At 48.3% G+C, this 17,128-nt stretch overlaps 2 protein-coding genes across 5 annotated transcripts in view; one reads left to right on the forward strand and one right to left on the reverse strand.

Moving 5' to 3' along the window:
- The window catches only part of ubfd1 (ubiquitin family domain containing 1), a 28,633-nt gene extending 22,889 nt beyond the window's left edge, over window positions 1-5,744 (reverse strand). For 2 of the 4 annotated variants that reach the window (XM_080206568.1, XM_080206564.1), the window contains exon 1: window positions 5,663-5,744. In XM_080206568.1, the coding sequence (XP_080062694.1) occupies window positions 5,663-5,678 (16 nt within the window). In that variant the 5' untranslated portion in view covers window positions 5,679-5,744. Of the gene's footprint in view, window positions 1-5,604 lie in introns of all 4 variants that reach the window. The other 2 variants (XM_080206566.1, XM_080206567.1) reach the window with 2 other exon arrangements.
- A 350-nt stretch (window positions 5,745-6,094) lies between these two features.
- LOC145354921 (UNC93-like protein MFSD11) overlaps window positions 6,095-17,128 on the forward strand; it is a 38,125-nt gene continuing 27,091 nt past the window's right edge. Inside the window, exon 1 of the mRNA XM_080206570.1 lies at window positions 6,095-6,281. The gene's annotated coding sequence lies outside the window, so the exon portion shown is untranslated. The remainder of the gene's footprint in view (window positions 6,282-17,128) is intronic.

The following is a 17,128-nucleotide window of genomic DNA, read 5'->3' on the forward strand; positions in this document are numbered from 1 at the left end:
TTCTCATTCATTCCCCTTTGTCCCCAGCTAGTTTTTCTTCAGATCTGTTCACTCCATTTTGGTTATATCAATTGCATAAGCCTACATTTGTCATAAGCCTTTTTCTTTTCTCTAATCAGTAATTCCAGTTTGTGTCACATCACCCTCATGAGTTATGGCAATGGATTGATCTGTCATCCCTGGTTTGAGTGTTTCCTGTTTTCTTATCTGCCAAGTTTTATCTGGGCTACTTCATTTGTAATCCCACTAAAACTGACTTTGGTTTCTCAATTCAATACTTCCAATATATTGTATTTTATTTCCACTCACAGCAAACCAAATGTTGCTATGGTCATTATTCTCTTATCCAGTCACTTGCCTTTGCACCCTAGGCTTACTAGAATAATACCCCCTTTACCATTCATCCTGTGTCATCTTTCATCTTATCATTTAATCTCCCCTGCCTTCCATTCTATTATAGATGTTCCTCCCTCATTTTTCCCCTCCTTTTCTCATCCTTCTATTTGCAGAAAATCTGTACATCTTTTTAAACACTTTAGTCTTTTCCATTAGTCAAGCTGATTTTGTCCATGGTTGCCCTATGCACTGCATCAACACACCCTCAAAGAAATGTTCACAATCTTTGTCTATCTCCTCTTTCCCCAATGGACTGTAATCTCTTCTTCATTTTCATTTATCCCAGTGAATGAACCTACCGGCAGATGTGCACAAGGAAGCCTCACAAAACCTGAATGTTCTCAAATTCAAACCTGATGCTTGACTGCAACCTCATCCACTGAACTTTGCTGCACTTAGATACATGTAAAGAATACAAATTGCTAGGTATTCAAATCCATCATTCCTTTAGTTGCAAATACTAAAGGAGTTGCTGACTAATCATAGCCATCAATCTCTATGCATTAGTTGGAAACAGATCCAGACAATAAGCAAGGGAAACTCCCAGTTCCACTTGGAGCCAGTTCCCATAAACACAAAGTAATCTGCTCCTCCCAAGCAATCTACATTCACATTGCATTTACTTATACATATATCCCAAAATATTTTCTGAAATATATCAAATTTATCTAAATTATCACTGCTGCCATCAGCTCCCTCAAGAGTTTGTTCAATAGATTTAAAATATTATGAATGTCCCACGCAATACAAATGCCCAGATCACAAAGTAAAGGGTACATGTTGGCAGTATTGAGTTAAGGAAAGCACTGCAGTGCTAGAGAAAATGTCCCAGGCGGGTCAAGGACATAATCAATTTGACTAGAGCCAAGGAACAAAAAAAAATGCAATCACATTGTTCGATGTAGCCTACAGATCATCAAGTAGTTGGAAGAATAAAGAGGAACAAATCTGCAAGGAAATTAGAGAGGTACAAAATTTACAGCATAGTTATAATGAGGGACTTTAATTATCCAAATATAGATAGGGATAGTGGTGATTTAAAGGACAGAGAGGGACAAAAGTTCCTAGACTGTTCAGAAGAATTTCCTACTGTCCAATCCAAAGGGAAATAAGGCACTGTTTAACCTGATTCTTAGGAATGAGATGGGCCAAGCAAATCAAGTGTCAGTGGAAGAACATTTATGGCAGCAATCGTATCATAAAGTTTAGAATGACGGTGGAAAAAGATAGAACCCAGAGTAAGTAAAATTAACTGCAAAAAAGCCAACTTCAATGGGGCAAGAAGGGATTGGACCAAATAAATTAAGCCAACATTTGGCAGAAAAAACTGAATGATGGACTACCTTCAAAGAAGAGAAGGTTCAGACACAGTCATGGTATATTCTCTTAAAAGGGGAAAAGGGAAAATAAATCCAGAGCTCCTTTGAAGACGAAGGGGGTAGAAATCAAGATAAAGAAAAATTATGCCTATTACTGATATCAGGTAGAAAAGACAATTGAGAACCAGTCTGAATATGCAGGTCCTAAGGTGAGGTGAAAAAGTAGATTAGAAGCAAACAGGGTATATGAAAAGAGATTGGCAGCTAACATAAAAAGGAATTCCAAAGACTTCTGTAGGCATATAAATAGTATAACAGTGGCAAAAGAAGTAGGGCTAATTCAGGATCAAAAAGGGAATTTACGCTTGGAGGCAACGGGGTATGGCTAAGATATTAAATGACTATTTTACATCTATCTTCAGCAAGGAAGATGATGCTACCCAGGTCACGGTGAAAGGGAAGGCAATTCAGTCACTAGAAGGGTTTTAAACTGATACGTTTGTGGGCAGAATGAGAGGTGTGCTAAAACCTTTTACCGAGATCCCTGATCAACCGCTCCCATTATGATCACTGGTCTCTGACATACCCTCCGCCTCTGGACCCCCAGATTGCACCCTTCCTCTCCCAATGCAGTTGGCGATTCCCACCCCATTGCACCCTAATCTGTAACTTCCAACCCCATTGCATCCCAGTCAGTAACTTCCCAAAAACCCCAATGCCTGACCCCCCTCAACTATTTTCCATCCTGGTCTCTTCCCCACATCCTTTGCACCTGCTCTCTGACGCCCCCACCCCCAACATCCAGTCCCTGATCCCCCAAATAGCCCAATCCTGACCATTCCACTCCCCAAACTTTTTGGATCCTGGTCTTTCCCCACCCCCCCGACAACCCTTTGCACCCTTGTCTCTTGCCCCCTCTCACCCTTTGTGTCCTGGTTTCTTCCCCCCACCCTTTGAACACACTCTTCCCACCCCCACCCTTTGCATCCCGGTCTCTTTCCACTCCCCCCAACCCTCTACACTCCCCGTCTCTACGCCGTGCCGCCTAAGTCTCCCAACACAGGAAGATTTTTTACCCAGGGCCTCCCGCACCATGGTCTCCGGTCTCTGACACCCCCTCCCTTCCCTCTTTCGACCCGAGATTGCACCACAGCCTGCAATACCCATCTCCACTGCACCACAGCTACCTCTTCACCCCCCCAAACTCTGCGACAACCCCCCCCACTCTGCAACGACCCCCCCACTGTGCGACGACCCCCCCGACCCCCACACTCTGCGACAACCCCCCCCACTCTGCAACGACCCCCCCACTGTGCGACGACCCCCCGACCCCCACACTCTGCGACGACCCCCCCGACCCCCCCCCACTCTGCGACGACCCCCCCCCACTCTGCGACGACCCCCCCGACCCCCCCCACTCTGCGACGACCCCCCCCGCTCTGCGACGACCCCCCCGACCCCCCGCTCTGCGACGACCCCCCCCCCCACTCTGCGACGACCCCCCCCCACTCTGCGACGACCCCCCAGACTCCCCCCCACTCTGCGACGACCCCCCAGACTCCCCCCCACTCTGCGACGACCCCCCAGACTCCCCCCCACTCTGCGACGACCCCCCAGACTCCCCCCCACTCTGCGACGACCCCCCCCACTCTGCGACGACCCCCCAAGACTCCCCCCCCACTCTGCGACGGTCCCCCAGACTCCCCCCCACTCTGCGACGACCCCCCCAGACTCCCCCCCACTCTGCGACGACCCCCCCAGACTCCCCCCCACTCTGCGACGACCCCCCCAGACTCCCCCCCACTCTGCGACGACCCCCCCAGACTCCCCCCCACTCTGCGACGACCCCCCCAGACTCCCCCCCACTCTGCGACGACCCCCCCAGACTCCCCCCCACTCTGCGACGACCCCCCCAGACTCCCCCCCACTCTGCGACGACCCCCCCAGACTCCCCCCCACTCTGCGACGACCCCCCCAGACTCCCCCCCACTCTGCGACGACCCCCCCAGACTCCCCCCCACTCTGCGACGACCCCCCCAGACTCCCCCCCACTCTGCGACGACCCCCCCAGACTCCCCCCCACTCTGCGACGACCCCCCCAGACTCCCCCCCACTCTGCGACGACCCCCCCAGACTCCCCCCCACTCTGCGACGACCCCCCCAGACTCCCCCCCACTCTGCGACGACCCCCCCAGACTCCCCCCCACTCTGCGACGACCCCCCCAGACTCCCCCCCACTCTGCGACGACCCCCCCAGACTCCCCCCCACTCTGCGACGACCCCCCCAGACTCCCCCCCACTCTGCGACGACCCCCCCAGACTCCCCCCCACTCTGCGACGACCCCCCCAGACTCCCCCCCACTCTGCGACGACCCCCCCAGACTCCCCCCCACTCTGCGACGACCCCCCCAGACTCCCCCCCCCACTCTGCGACGACCCCCCCAGACTCCCCCCCCCACTCTGCGACGACCCCCCCAGACTCCCCCCCCCCACTCTGCGACGACCCCCCCAGACTCCCCCCCCCACTCTGCGACGACCCCCCCAGACTCCCCCCCACTCTGCGACGACCCCCCCAGACTCCCCCCCACTCTGCGACGACCCCCCCAGACTCCCCCACACTCTGCGACGACCCCCCCAGACTCCCCCACACTCTGCGACGACCCCCCCAGACTCCCCCACACTCTGCGACGACCCCCCCAGACTCCCCCCCCCACTCTGCGACGACCCCCCCAGACTCCCCCCCCCACTCTGCGACGACCCCCCCAGACTCCCCCCCCCACTCTGCGACGACCCCCCAGACTCCCCCCCCACACTGCGACGACCCCCCCAGACTCCCCCCCCACTCTGCGACGACCCCCCCAGACTCCCCCCCCACTCTGCGACGACCCCCCAGACTCCCCCCCCCCACTCTGCGACGACCCCCCAGACTCCCCCCCCCACACTGCGACGACCCCCCCAGACTCCCCCCCCCACTCTGCGACGACCCCCCCAGACTCCCCCCCCACTCTGCGACGACCCCCCCAGACTCCCCCCCCACTCTGCGACAACCCCCCCTCCTCTCTGTAGCCCATCCTTTCTGGATTCCTTACCATTTTACGTCCAGCCACATATTGCAGTCCCCCACCCTGGCCCCCCTACTCTGCCGGCCCCCCACCCGGCACCCCTACTCTGCCAGCCCTCACCCCCCCTCTGCCGCCCCCCCCCCCGGCACCCCCACTCTGCCGGCCCCACCCCCGGCACCCCCACTCCGCCGGCACCCCCACTCCGCCGGCCCGCCCACCCCCGGCACCCCCACTCTGCCGGCCCGCCCACCCCCGGCACCCCCACTCTGCCGGCCCGCCCACTCTGCCGGCCCCCCTCTTCCCCCGGCACCCCCACTCTGCCGGACCCCTCCCCCGCCCCCCCCACCGGCACCCCACTCTGCCGGCCCCCCTCCCCCTTGGCACCCCATTTTGCGATACCCTCCTTTACATCTCACACTGCGATCCTCCTTTGCCCACACTCTGTGACACCCCTTTGCACCCCTGACCCCGTTTTGCACCACATTCTGCGACCACCCCCCCCCTTGCACCCATTCAGCGACTTCCCCCTGCGCCCCACTATGTGGCTCCCTCCTTTGTATCCCACTCTGCGACCGTCCCCCCTGCACCTCACTCTCGAGCCCATTCTTACTGATTCCCTTATCCACTTTCTTCCAGCCTAAGCACCCTACACCACATCTTGCAGTCCGGCTACTGCATAGCTGACTCCCACTCCCCCATCTTACATGTAGCACCCTGACCTCACTGGGCCTTAGCTCCCTGGTGGACACTGGTCCAATAACAGTCTGTTCCCCGCAGCGAAGTTGTCGGCCTGTAGCTTAGATCGGGTGCAGCTAGGAGAGCAGTACCCTGCTGTGACTATACCGAAGTCCCCGAGCTCAGCACTCGGCCTGAACTGCTACCTACCGTCCCGAGCCGCCATCCTTGTCCGTCAGAGCCCGGGGCCCGCTGGGAACACGCTGACAACTTCCGCTTCCCAGCAGCGTGGAGCAACACTGATAGCTGATTGGCTGCCCGTTGGAGGCGGGGACACCTGATTGACAGTGGCGAGTGGGCGGGGACGGCTCGCCGCTCATCCCTATTGTGGGCGGGGCAGGCGATGATTGACTGAAGAGTGGCCACGAGCTCGAGGAGTGCGGCACATCTGATTGGTTCATTACTGCCGCTGGAAGGCGGGATCACCGTGATTGACGGCCGTGAACCAGTGCACTGATTGGCCAGTGGTAAATCCCCATGGCAACAGGGGGCGTGGTTAGGAGGCATGCTGATTAATTATAAAGGGCGACCGTGGAGGAAGACATTATTCTGATAGAGTTAGCAGGATTGAAACATTTAGAACTCCCGAGTGTAACTATTTAAGCACCCAGACTGAGCTCTATCTGGGACAATTCCTCCGACCCACAGTGGACCCTCTTTATCCACCCACCCACCCAGCCTGCAGGCCCAACTCTTAAATTTTGTCAGGAAAAGAGGCCATTCTGCCCGTTGTGTCCATACCAGCTCACTGCAAGATCAGTCTCATTTGGTGAGCTTACGCTTTAAAGTCCTTCTCTATCATGGATGCCTCAGCTGTTTATAGTGCTTAAACCGTGATCTAACCAAAATTAATTGCAATCATTTTTCTCAATGCCTCAAATATAGAAGTCAGCATTTTACTGATTGCTGGTCCTTGAAGGAATTATGGCCGTTAGTAAAAGCAAAATACTGGATGTATTTTATGTATTTTTGTATATATACATATGCTGCATATCTGAAATAAAAACAGAAAATGCTGCAAAAACCTAAAAGGTCTGGCAGCATCTGCAGACAAGCCAGTGTGTGTGTGTATGTATATAATTAATACTCCAAATGAATGCTTAGTTTTAGAAACCCTACAGTACAGAAAGAGGCCATTCAGCCCATCGAGTCTGCACCAACCACAATCCCACCCAGACCCCATTCCCACATATTTACCCCTAATCCCTCTAACCTACGTGGACTGTGGGAGGAAACCGGAGCACCTGGAGGAAGCCCACACAGACACGAGAAGAATGTGTAAACTCCACACAGACAGTAACCCAAGCTGGGAATCAAACCCAGGTCTCTGGGCGTGTGAAGCAGCAGTGCTAACCACTATGCTACTGTGCCACCCTAGCTCTTCCTGTTTATTTTTCAATTCTCCAACAGCCACAGTATTTTGCTTTTATTATAATCCTGATACATGTTTTTGCAGACATAAATAAATCCATCCTAGTTCCAGGATGGTGGTGGGAATAGACAGGTGTTTCTGCGGATGCAAACAAGTCTGCAGAATGGGTATGTTGCCTCCCTTGTGCAAGGGTCAAGCCTGTTGCAGAACGGCTGCAGGGCCTCCTGGCGACAGAGGGTGAACAGCCAGCTGTCGTGGCGCATGTAAGCACCAACGATGTAGGTTAAAAAAAGTAACAGGATGAGGTCCTACAAGCTGAATTTAGGGAGTTAGGAGTTAAACTAAGAAGTAAGACCTCAAAGGTTGTAATTTCAGGACTGCTACCAGTGCCACGTATGAGTCAGAGTAGGTATGTCAGGATAGCTGAGACGAACACACAGCTTGAAGAATGGTGCAAGAGGGAAGGACTCAAATACCATGGACATTGGAGCCGGTTCAGGGGGAGATGGGACCAGTACAAATCAAATGGTCTGCACTAGAGCAGGACAGGAACCAATGTCCTAGGGATAGAGTGTACGCTAGTGCTGTTGGGGAGGGTTTAAACTAATGTGGCAGGGGGATGGAAACCAATGCAGGAAGTCAAAGGGAAGTAAAGTGGAGACAAATAAAAGGCAGTAAGGGGGAAAGTGGAAGACAGAGAAATCAAAGACAAAAATCAAAAGGGCCACTGTACAGAGTACAGAGATTGGAGAAGTCAGTGAATGGGTCCAGTAAGGCCAAGAGAAATAAAGCAAAGAGTGTGTACAAAACATGACAGGACAGATGCTCTGAGATGTGTTTGCTTTAATGGAAGGAGTATGACAGGTAAGGTTTAAAGCTTGGATTCCTACATGGAACTATGATGTTGTGGCAGGTACAGAGACTTGGATGAAAGAAGGGCAGTGCTGGCAGCTCAGCATTCCAGGATTCAGTTGCTTCAGGTGAGATTGGGTGACAAAAGGTGCGGGTGTTGCTAACTGATTAGGGGGAATGTCACAGCTATACATAGGAAGGGCACCTTGATAAGATCATGCAGTGAGGCCATAATTTTTTTTATTTACTAGTGTCACAAGTCGGCTTACATTAACACGGCAATGAAGTTACAGTAAATATCCCCTAGTCACCACAATCTGGCACCTGTTCGTATACACTGAGGGAGAATTTAACATAGTCAATGTACCTAATCAGCATGTCTTTCAGACTGTGGGAGGAAACCCACACAGTCACAGGGACAAGCTGCAGACTCTGCAGCTTGATTCAAGCTGGGCATCGAACCTGGGTCCCTGGCACTGTGAAGCAGCAATGCTAACCACTGTGTCACCATGCCGCATATGGGTAGAACTCAGGAACAGGAGCATTGCAATCACACTGTAAGGGTTGTACTACAGATCTCTCAACAGCCAGTGTGAAGTGGAGAAACTGATATGTTTGTAGATTATGGGAAGATGTACAAAAAAGTGGGTTGTTGTGATTTTAACTTCCCCAGTAGAGACTGGGATTCTTTTAGTGCCAGGAGCTTGGATGGGACAGAGTTTGTTCAGTGTATCCAAGAGTGCTTCTTGACACAATATGTAGATAGCCCAACTCAGGAAGGGGCTATCTTAGACTTGGTTCTGGGAAATGACCCAGAATTCAGGACGACCATCATCGCGGTACCTAAGAAAAACCAACCGGCGTGCCTTAATGACTATTGCTCGGTGGCTCTGACATCCATCATTATGAAGTGCTTTGAAAGGCTAGTCATGGCACAAATCAACTCTAGCCTCGTGGACAACCTGGATCCATTACAGTTTGCCTATCGTTGCATCAGGTCCACAGCAGACACGATCTCCCTGGCCCTGCACTCAATCCTGGAACACCTAGATAACAAGGAACAGTATTTATTGAGTATAGCTCAGCCTTCAATACCATTATTCCTATGAAACTCCTCTCCAACTCCGTGGCCTGGGTCTCGGCACCTCCCTCTGCGGCTGGATCCTGAACTTCCTAACTCATAGATCGCAATCAATAAGTATAGGCAGCAACACCTCCTCTGCGATCATTCTCAACACCAGTATCCCATAAGGCTGTGTTCTCAGCCCCCTCTTTTATACACCTATGACTGTGTGGCCAAATTCCCTTCCAATTCGATTTTCAAATTTGCTGATGACAGCACCGTAATGGGTTGGATCTCAAACAATGACGAGACAGAGTACAGGAATGAGATAGAGAATCTGGTGAACTGGTGCGGCAACAATGATCTTGCCCTCAATGTCAACAAAACGAACAAGATTGTCATCAACCTCAGGAAGCACGAAGGAGAACATGCCCCTATCTACATCAATGGGGACAAAGTAGAAGTTTTTAGGTGTCCAGATTACCAACAGCCTGTTCTGGTCCCTCCATGCTGACACTATAGTTAAGAAAGCCCACCAACACCCTACTCAGAAGACTAAGGAAATTTGGCTTGTCAGCTACGACTCTCACCAACTTTTACAGTTGCACCATAGAAAACATTCTTTCTGGTTGTGTCACCCTAGGTATGGCTCCTGCTCTGCCCAAGACCACTAGGAACTACAAAAGGTAGTCCAATCCATCACACAAACTAGCCTCCAATCAATTGACTCTGTCTACACTTCCGCCTGCCTTGGCAAAGCAGCCAGCATAATTAAGGACCCCCGCACTCCAGACATTCTCTCTTCCACCTTCTTCTGTTGGGAAAAAGATACAAAAGGTCACGTACCAACCGATTAAAGAACAGTTTCTTCCCTGCTGCTGTCAAACTTTTGAATGGACTTACCTTGCATTAAGTTGATCTTTCTCTACACCTTAGCTGTGACTGTAATACTACATTCTGCATTCCTTTGTTTCATTCTCTATGAACGGCATGCTTTCTCTGCATAGCACGCAAGAAACAATACTTTCTACTGTATGTTAATACATGTGACAATAGTAAATCAAATCAAATCAAACCAATTAAAGGTGACTGATGTCTCAGTGGGGGACCATTTTGGGAACAGTGATCACAATTCTGTAAGTTTCAAGATACTTGTAGAAAAGGATAGCTGTAGTCCCAGAGTGAAAGTACTAAACTGGAGAAGGCTAACTATGACACTATTAGGCAGGAATTGGGAAGTGTAGACTGGGGGCAGCTGTTGAAGGGTAAATCCACATCCGACATGTGGGACTCTTTTAAAAGTCAGTAGTTAACAATTCAGGACAAGTATGTCACTGTAAAAATGAAGGATAAAGATGGCAAGATTTGGATACCCTGGATGACAAGAGAGATTGTGAGCTTGGTGGAAAAGAAGGAGACACACATAAATTTTAGGAAATTAACATTGGATAAGGCTCTTGAGGAATACAAAAATAGCAGAAAGAGCTCAAACGGGGACTGAGGAGGGCAAAAGGGGGCCATGAAATGTCCTTGGCAGGCAAAATTAAGGAGAATCCCAAGGCTTTTTATGCATATATAAGGAGGAAGAGGGTAGCTAAGGAAAGGGTAGGAATTTGTGTGTGGAGTCAGATGAGGTGGACGAGTTCCTTAATGAATGCTTTGCATCAGTATTCACAAAGGATGTGGTGGATGGTGTGTATAGAAAGGAGGACGTTGACATTCTAGGGCTTGTTGAGATTAAAAGGGAAGTGGTATTGGAGGTTTTGAAAAACATTTAGGTGAACAAGACCCCAGGGCAAGATAGAGTCTATCCCAGAATACCGAGAGAGGCAAGGGAAGAAATTGCTGAGGCCTTGGTCAAAACCTTTATATCCTTGTTAGCCATGGACGAGGTACCAAAGGATTGGAGAGTAACTAACATTGTTTCTCTTTTTAAAAACAGCAGAAGAGACGATCAGGGGATTTAAAGGTCTGTGAATCTTACATCAGTGATGGGGAAATTACTGGGGAAGATTCTTAGGGACATGATATACTCCCACCTGGAAGAGAATAGGCTTATTTGTGATAGGCAGCATGGTTTTGTGAAGGGGAGGTTATGTCTCACAAACTTGATTGAGTTCTTTGAAGAAGTGACCAGAAAAATTGACCATGGCAGGGCAGTGGATGTTGTATACGTGGACTTTAATAAAGCTTTTAATAAAGTTCCTCATGGCAGGCTGATATAGAAGGTGAAGTCATATGGGATCTGAGGTGAGCCAGTACAATACATACAAAACTGGCTTGGGCATAGAAAGCAGAGAGTAGCGGTAAAAGGGTACTTTTCTAACTGGAGGTCTATGACAAGAATCTGTGCTGGGGTCTCTGTTATTTGTAATATATATGTAAATGATGTAGAGGAAATGTAGGTGGTCTGATTAGTAAATTTGCAGACGGTACAGAAATTGAGGGACTAGCAGATAGTGAGGTGGTATGTCAGCAGGATACAGCAGGATATAAATTGGCTGGAGTCCTGGGCCGAAAGATAGCAGATGGAATTTAACCCAGACAAATGTAAGGTGATGCAATTTGAAATGTCTACTGCAGAAGGAAAATACACAGTAATATGGTGGAGCCCTTAGAAATAGTAGCAAACAGAGGGATCTAGGTGTGCAGATCCACTGTTCCCTGAAGGTGGCAACTCAGGTGGACAAGGTGGTCAAGAAGGCATGCTGGCCTTCGCTGGTCAGGGCATTGAGTATAGGAATTGAAAATCGTGTTGCAGCTGTATAAGACTTTGGTTAGGTCGCATTTGTAGTATTGTGTACAATTCTGACTGCCATACTCCTAGAAGGATGTTAATGCATTGGAAAGGGTGTAGAAGAGGATGTTGTCTGGTTTGGAGGATATGGGCTATGAAGAAAAATTGAATAAATTTGGATTGTTTTCAATGGAGTGTCAAAGGATGAGGGGGGTCCCGATGGAAGTTTACAAGATTATGACAGGCTTGGATGGAGTGGATATCAGAATCTTTTTCCCAGGGTCGAGAGGTCAATTACTTGAGGGGCATAGGTTGAAAGTGAGAGGGGGAAAGTTTAAAAGAGATGTTAGGGGCAAATTTTACACACAGAGGACGGTGAATGCCTGGAATGGTGGGGGCAGTGGAAGCAGATTCTGTAACAACATTCAAGAGGTACCGGAATAGATTAATGAATAGGCAGGGAATAGAGGACCACGTAGAGGCAAGAAAATATTAAATTAGAAAGGCATCTGTGTCGGCATAGATTTGATAGGCCGAAGGGCCTGTTCCTGTGCTATATTGTTCTTTGGTTAAAAAAAAATCCACAGTAGTTTATCGATGTGGTGATTGTCTGGGAATGGAATGGTAAACTGCTATGAACATTTTCTACCATCCCCAAAAATCACCACAGAGACACCATCACAGGTTCTGGGCTGGGAGCCTTTAGTTCCCAGTCAATACTGTAGTGAAGATTTGGGATCTGTAGAAAACCTCAGGTGGACTCACCTTTCTCACTAGTTTGGGTTCTGCCATGGCCTTGCAAAGGTACAAACAAGAATTTTCTAGCAAAGCCTTCCACCCTGAGGTGGGGTAATAAGATTAGTGAGATTTTAAAAATCAGTACATATTAAGGCACTGATAGAATTAACAGCATTCCATTAAATTACTTTAAATTAACAAGAAGCAATTTACACATATGAGATGCAGTGCTTTATTCAAATAAGTGATTATGATCATAAAATATAAATGCTGATATTTTAAATTTATTATTAGTTTTAAGGAATATTGTTCACTTTGGCAAAAAGCATTTTACCATAAGGTATCATAGTAAAAGTCATTAGGATGCAACCATATTTCAAGAGAGTATCTAAACCTTGGAAATATGTAAGCTTTATCAATTAAATTTTCAGATGGGAGAACAGTTAGAACACTTAATCACATTTGATGAATAGGACTTATTCGCAATCTAAACAAGGTAGACTAGTGCCCAGATGTGGTATCACAAGTTTGTCTGGTTGGATGGTGAACTTTATGGGAACCTGTGAGAATGTTAACTTGAACTGTGGGCTGAGCATCTTAGGTTTCTAGGCACTCAGGGTGTGAAGGTCATCCAAGACAGCTTCTGAATTTCACGGACTAATAAAATACCATTATGTTGAGGAATGGAATGCAATTGACCTGAGTATTTGACAGGTATTATTGTTCATTTGTGAATCTTGAAGATGGTTGATTTAAAGTTATTGTAAAACGGGAATGATTGATGAAATCTATAATTGATCTGTTTTTTGATTGTATTGTTAGATTCATTGGAGAGGTTTTGATGCTCAATGTCAGAGCTGATTAACCCTTTTTGATGATCTCCTGCCTGCCGCTGGTTAATAAAGTTATATCTTAATACAGAAAACGCTGACTTTGTGAGTCTTGTATTGTCTGAGTTCTCTTGACAGTACTGAACAGCCAAGGTACCCCACCAACACTCCCCTTAAAGATTTGCCAAGACACTCCCAATAGTAATTTAAATGTCTGATCTAAACAATGCTGAATCTAAATAACACTAGGCTCTGCTCTAGGACTAGAGAGCACAGCCTCAAGATAAAGGGGGGGCGGTTTAGAATGGAGTTGAGGAGGAACTTCTTCACTCAAAGGGTGGTGAATCTCTGGAATTCCACCACTTGCTCGTTGAAGTGGTGGAGGCTGCCTCGCTAAATATATTTAAGACGTGGGTTGATAGGTTTTTGATAGGCAAGGGGATTAAGGGTTATGGGGAGAGGGTGAGAAGGTGGAACTGAGACACGACAGATCAGCCATGATCTTATTGAATGGCGGGGCAGGCTCGAAGGGCTAGATGGCCTACTCCTGCTCCTATTTCTTATGTTCTTAAGAAATAGGAGCAGGAGTAGGCCATCTAGCCCTTCGAGCCTGCCCCGCCATTCAATAAGATCATGGCTGATCTGTCGTGGCTCAGTTCCACATTCCCGCCCTCTCCCCATAACCCTTAATCCCCTCTCTTATCAAAAACCCATCAACCCGCTTCTTAAAAATATTTAGTGAGGTAGCCTCCACCACTTCAACGGGCAGAGAATTCCAGAGATTCACCACCCTTTGAGTGAAGAAATTCTTCCTCAACTCCGTTCTAAACCGCCCCCCCTTTATCTTGAGGCTGTGCCCCCTAGTCCTACTGTCCTTTCTGAGCGGGAAGAGTCTCTCCACCTCTATCCTATCCATCCCATTCATCATCTTATATGTCTCAATGAGATCTCCCCTCATTCTTCTAAGCTCTAACGAGTACAAGCCTAGTTTATTCAGCCTCTCCTCATAGCTCAACCCCCTCAACTCCGGCATCAGCCTAGTAAACCTCCTCTGCACTCCCTCCAAAGCCAAAATATCCTTGTGTAAGTACGGCGCCCAAAACTGCACACAGTACTCCAGCTGCGGCCTCACCAATGCCCTATATTTCAACCCCTCTGCAATGGTGGGAATGCAAGACAAATCCCAAAGCAAGAATTTTACTGCATGTGTGTTGAACTCAGAAGTAACTCTATTTTTCCCACCCTTAAAACATCTTTCCATTAATTGTTTACACCTACATCTTGATGTCCTTCCAAACCTCACATATTCAAACTAAACTCTATTTGTCATCTGTGTGCCCATTTCATTTGCCCATTTTCTTGCAGCCTCTTAAAAACCCTTTTATTGGTCCTTAGATAGACATTTTCAAGATTCCAGGTTTAAGTCATCTATGTGTTCAGCAGTGATACCGATAGTAAGTACATCACTTTCAACCCTTCTCTAATCTGAAGAACACACATTTAACCAACTTCTCGTATAAAAACAGAATCTGCCATTGGATTTTTTACAAACATCTGTGAAGGTGGAAGAGGCCTTTGTTTAACATTTCATCCAAAAGACAGCACCTCTAACAGTACAGCACTCCAGGGTGAACAACTGTCCCCTATTTTAACAAATTGCTCTTTATTTTGATTAATCCCATCCCTTAAGGGATGATGCCTTTTATCTCGAGGACAGCTTGTGGACAACTGATGTTGGGAGTCTCTGAGATAAGTTTGGGTGATTTGAGCAGGATTGTGAATGACTGAGTCAGTTGGCAAAAGATGATCTTATTGTGACTCAGCCAGATGGGATTTGATTAATTGATTTTAACTCTTCCCACCCATGCTATTCACCCTTCCACCCCACCATCAAAATGTCCCTTATTTTAAAAGAAGCGGTCACCCTCCAACACTCCCTTCTTCTCTGGCAGTCCCTCAGAGTCAAGGATGACTTGCTTCCACTCTGGGGTGGTGGGTTCTGTGGTGACCAACTATTCCAATCCTGGAGTTGCAGACTCTGCCACAGGTTTGGCAGGTGGTATTTGATGAGGTGAGCAGTGGCACACTTGGGTTCTGTGCTCTCTTTCTGCTGTTCGTGCTTTGCTTCCGCATGCTCCACCAAGTGATTAATTTAGGGAGGCTCTCAGAGTGTAACGTTTTCCCTTCTAGTGATGTCTTGCCCTTGTGGAGCTCGGAGTAGAGCAGTTGTTTCAGGAGCCTTGTGTCAAGCATACAGACAATGTGGCCCACCCATCGCAGCTGGTCAAGCGTGACCAGTTCCTCAGTGCTGGCGATATTGACCTGGGAGAGGACACTCATGTCGGTACATCTATCCTGACAGTGAATCTGTAGGATTTTGTGGAGGCAACGTTGGTGGTATCGCTCCAGGGATTTGAGGTGTCCATGTTTCTGATGCATACAAGAGGGTAGGGCCATGGCTGCTCTGTAGACCATGAGCTTGGTGCTGGATTTGAGCTCTGGGACTGCAAACAATCTGTTCCTCAGGCATCCGAAGACTAAACTGGCACGTTGGAGTTGATGCTGGATTTCATCATTGATGTCTGCTCATGCCAAGAGGAGGCTCCCAAGGAATGGGAAATGATCCACATTGTCCAGGGGACCTCCATGAATCTCAAAGATTGGGTGGCAGTTTGCGTGACAGGGGTGGGCTGGTGAAGAATCTTTGTTTCTCAGTTGTTTAGTCTGACGCCCATTCTCTCATATGCCTCGCTGAATGTATTGATGTTAGTTTGCAGTTCAGCCTCTGAGTGTGCAAACATGCAGGCATTATCTGTGTATTGTTGCTCAATGAAGGAGGTTGAGGTGGTCTTGGTTCTGGCCTGGAGGCATTGGAGGTTGAACAGCTTCCCGCTTGTCCGGTAGATTAGCTCCAATCCAGCGGGGAGCTTCAGGGTGATAGGGTGGAGTGTTGTACCAAGGAAGATGGAGAAAGGCAATGATCCAGCACTGTTTGACCCACTTTGCATTCATAGTTGATCTGTGATGGTTCTGTTGGTGAGGATCACAGCTCGGATGTCACCATGGAGCAGGCGAAGAATGGTGACAGATTTCTGCAGGCAGCTGAATTTGAGTAAGATGTTCTACAATCCCTCATGGTTGACAGAATCCAAGGCCTTTGTGAAATCGAAGGAGTCTACATACAGAGGTTGTACCCTGTACTTTTTCTGGATTTGTCGCGTGCTGGAGATCATGTCCATGGTGCCTCTTGATGGGTGGAAGCTGTAATGAGATTCAGGGAGGAGCGGTTCAGCCACTGGGAGGAGGTGGTTGAGGAGGATTCTCACGATGATCTTTCCCATGGCAGAGAATAGGAAAATTCCTCTGTAACTTCCACTGTCGGATCTGTCTCCCTTCTTGAAGATGATCACAATTAAGGTGCCTCTGAGATCTCCTGGCATGTTGCCTTCCTTCCAGACAAGGGTGATGAGGTTGTGGATTCTTGTCAAGAGCTAACACTCCCAGCGCTGTGCTGGTGCCAATCTAGATTTTCATGCTTACCCCTTGAATCCTTGAATGGGATTGACCCTAGAACATGTAATTCAAAGATAAGAGTGTTATCAACTGAGCCACAGAATGTTAAACATGGGAGTGGTGGAGTGTAGTAACAGCCTCTGCACAATCATGGCAATGGGTGAGATTTCAATTCATTTAAAACTCATTTTGCACTCATATTGGGCCCAATATTGTGTCCAATGAGCTGGAACATCTCACTCTGTGCCAGGGTTGGAAGGGTCACTGTTATAGGTAAAATAATACCTCTGAGATTGTTAGTGAGTCAAAATACAGTGGCTTTTATTTCAAAGCCCTGGCTTTTATTCCAGAGCTTTAGGAGAACTGGTTCCTAACGATGGACTGCCAGACTTCTCAAGGAACACAAATACAAGTGGGTATTTATACATCATAAGTCTTAGTAACAAACATGACAAACTTCCAATTCTGGTCAAAATCTTTGATCTTCCTTCTTCAATTACAATGCCTGCGA

Source organism: Carcharhinus amblyrhynchos, chromosome 18 (assembly GCF_965287045.1).
Source record: "Carcharhinus amblyrhynchos chromosome 18, sCarAmb.v2.hapA, whole genome shotgun sequence".
NCBI classification, from domain to species: Eukaryota; Metazoa; Chordata; class Chondrichthyes; order Carcharhiniformes; family Carcharhinidae; genus Carcharhinus; species Carcharhinus amblyrhynchos.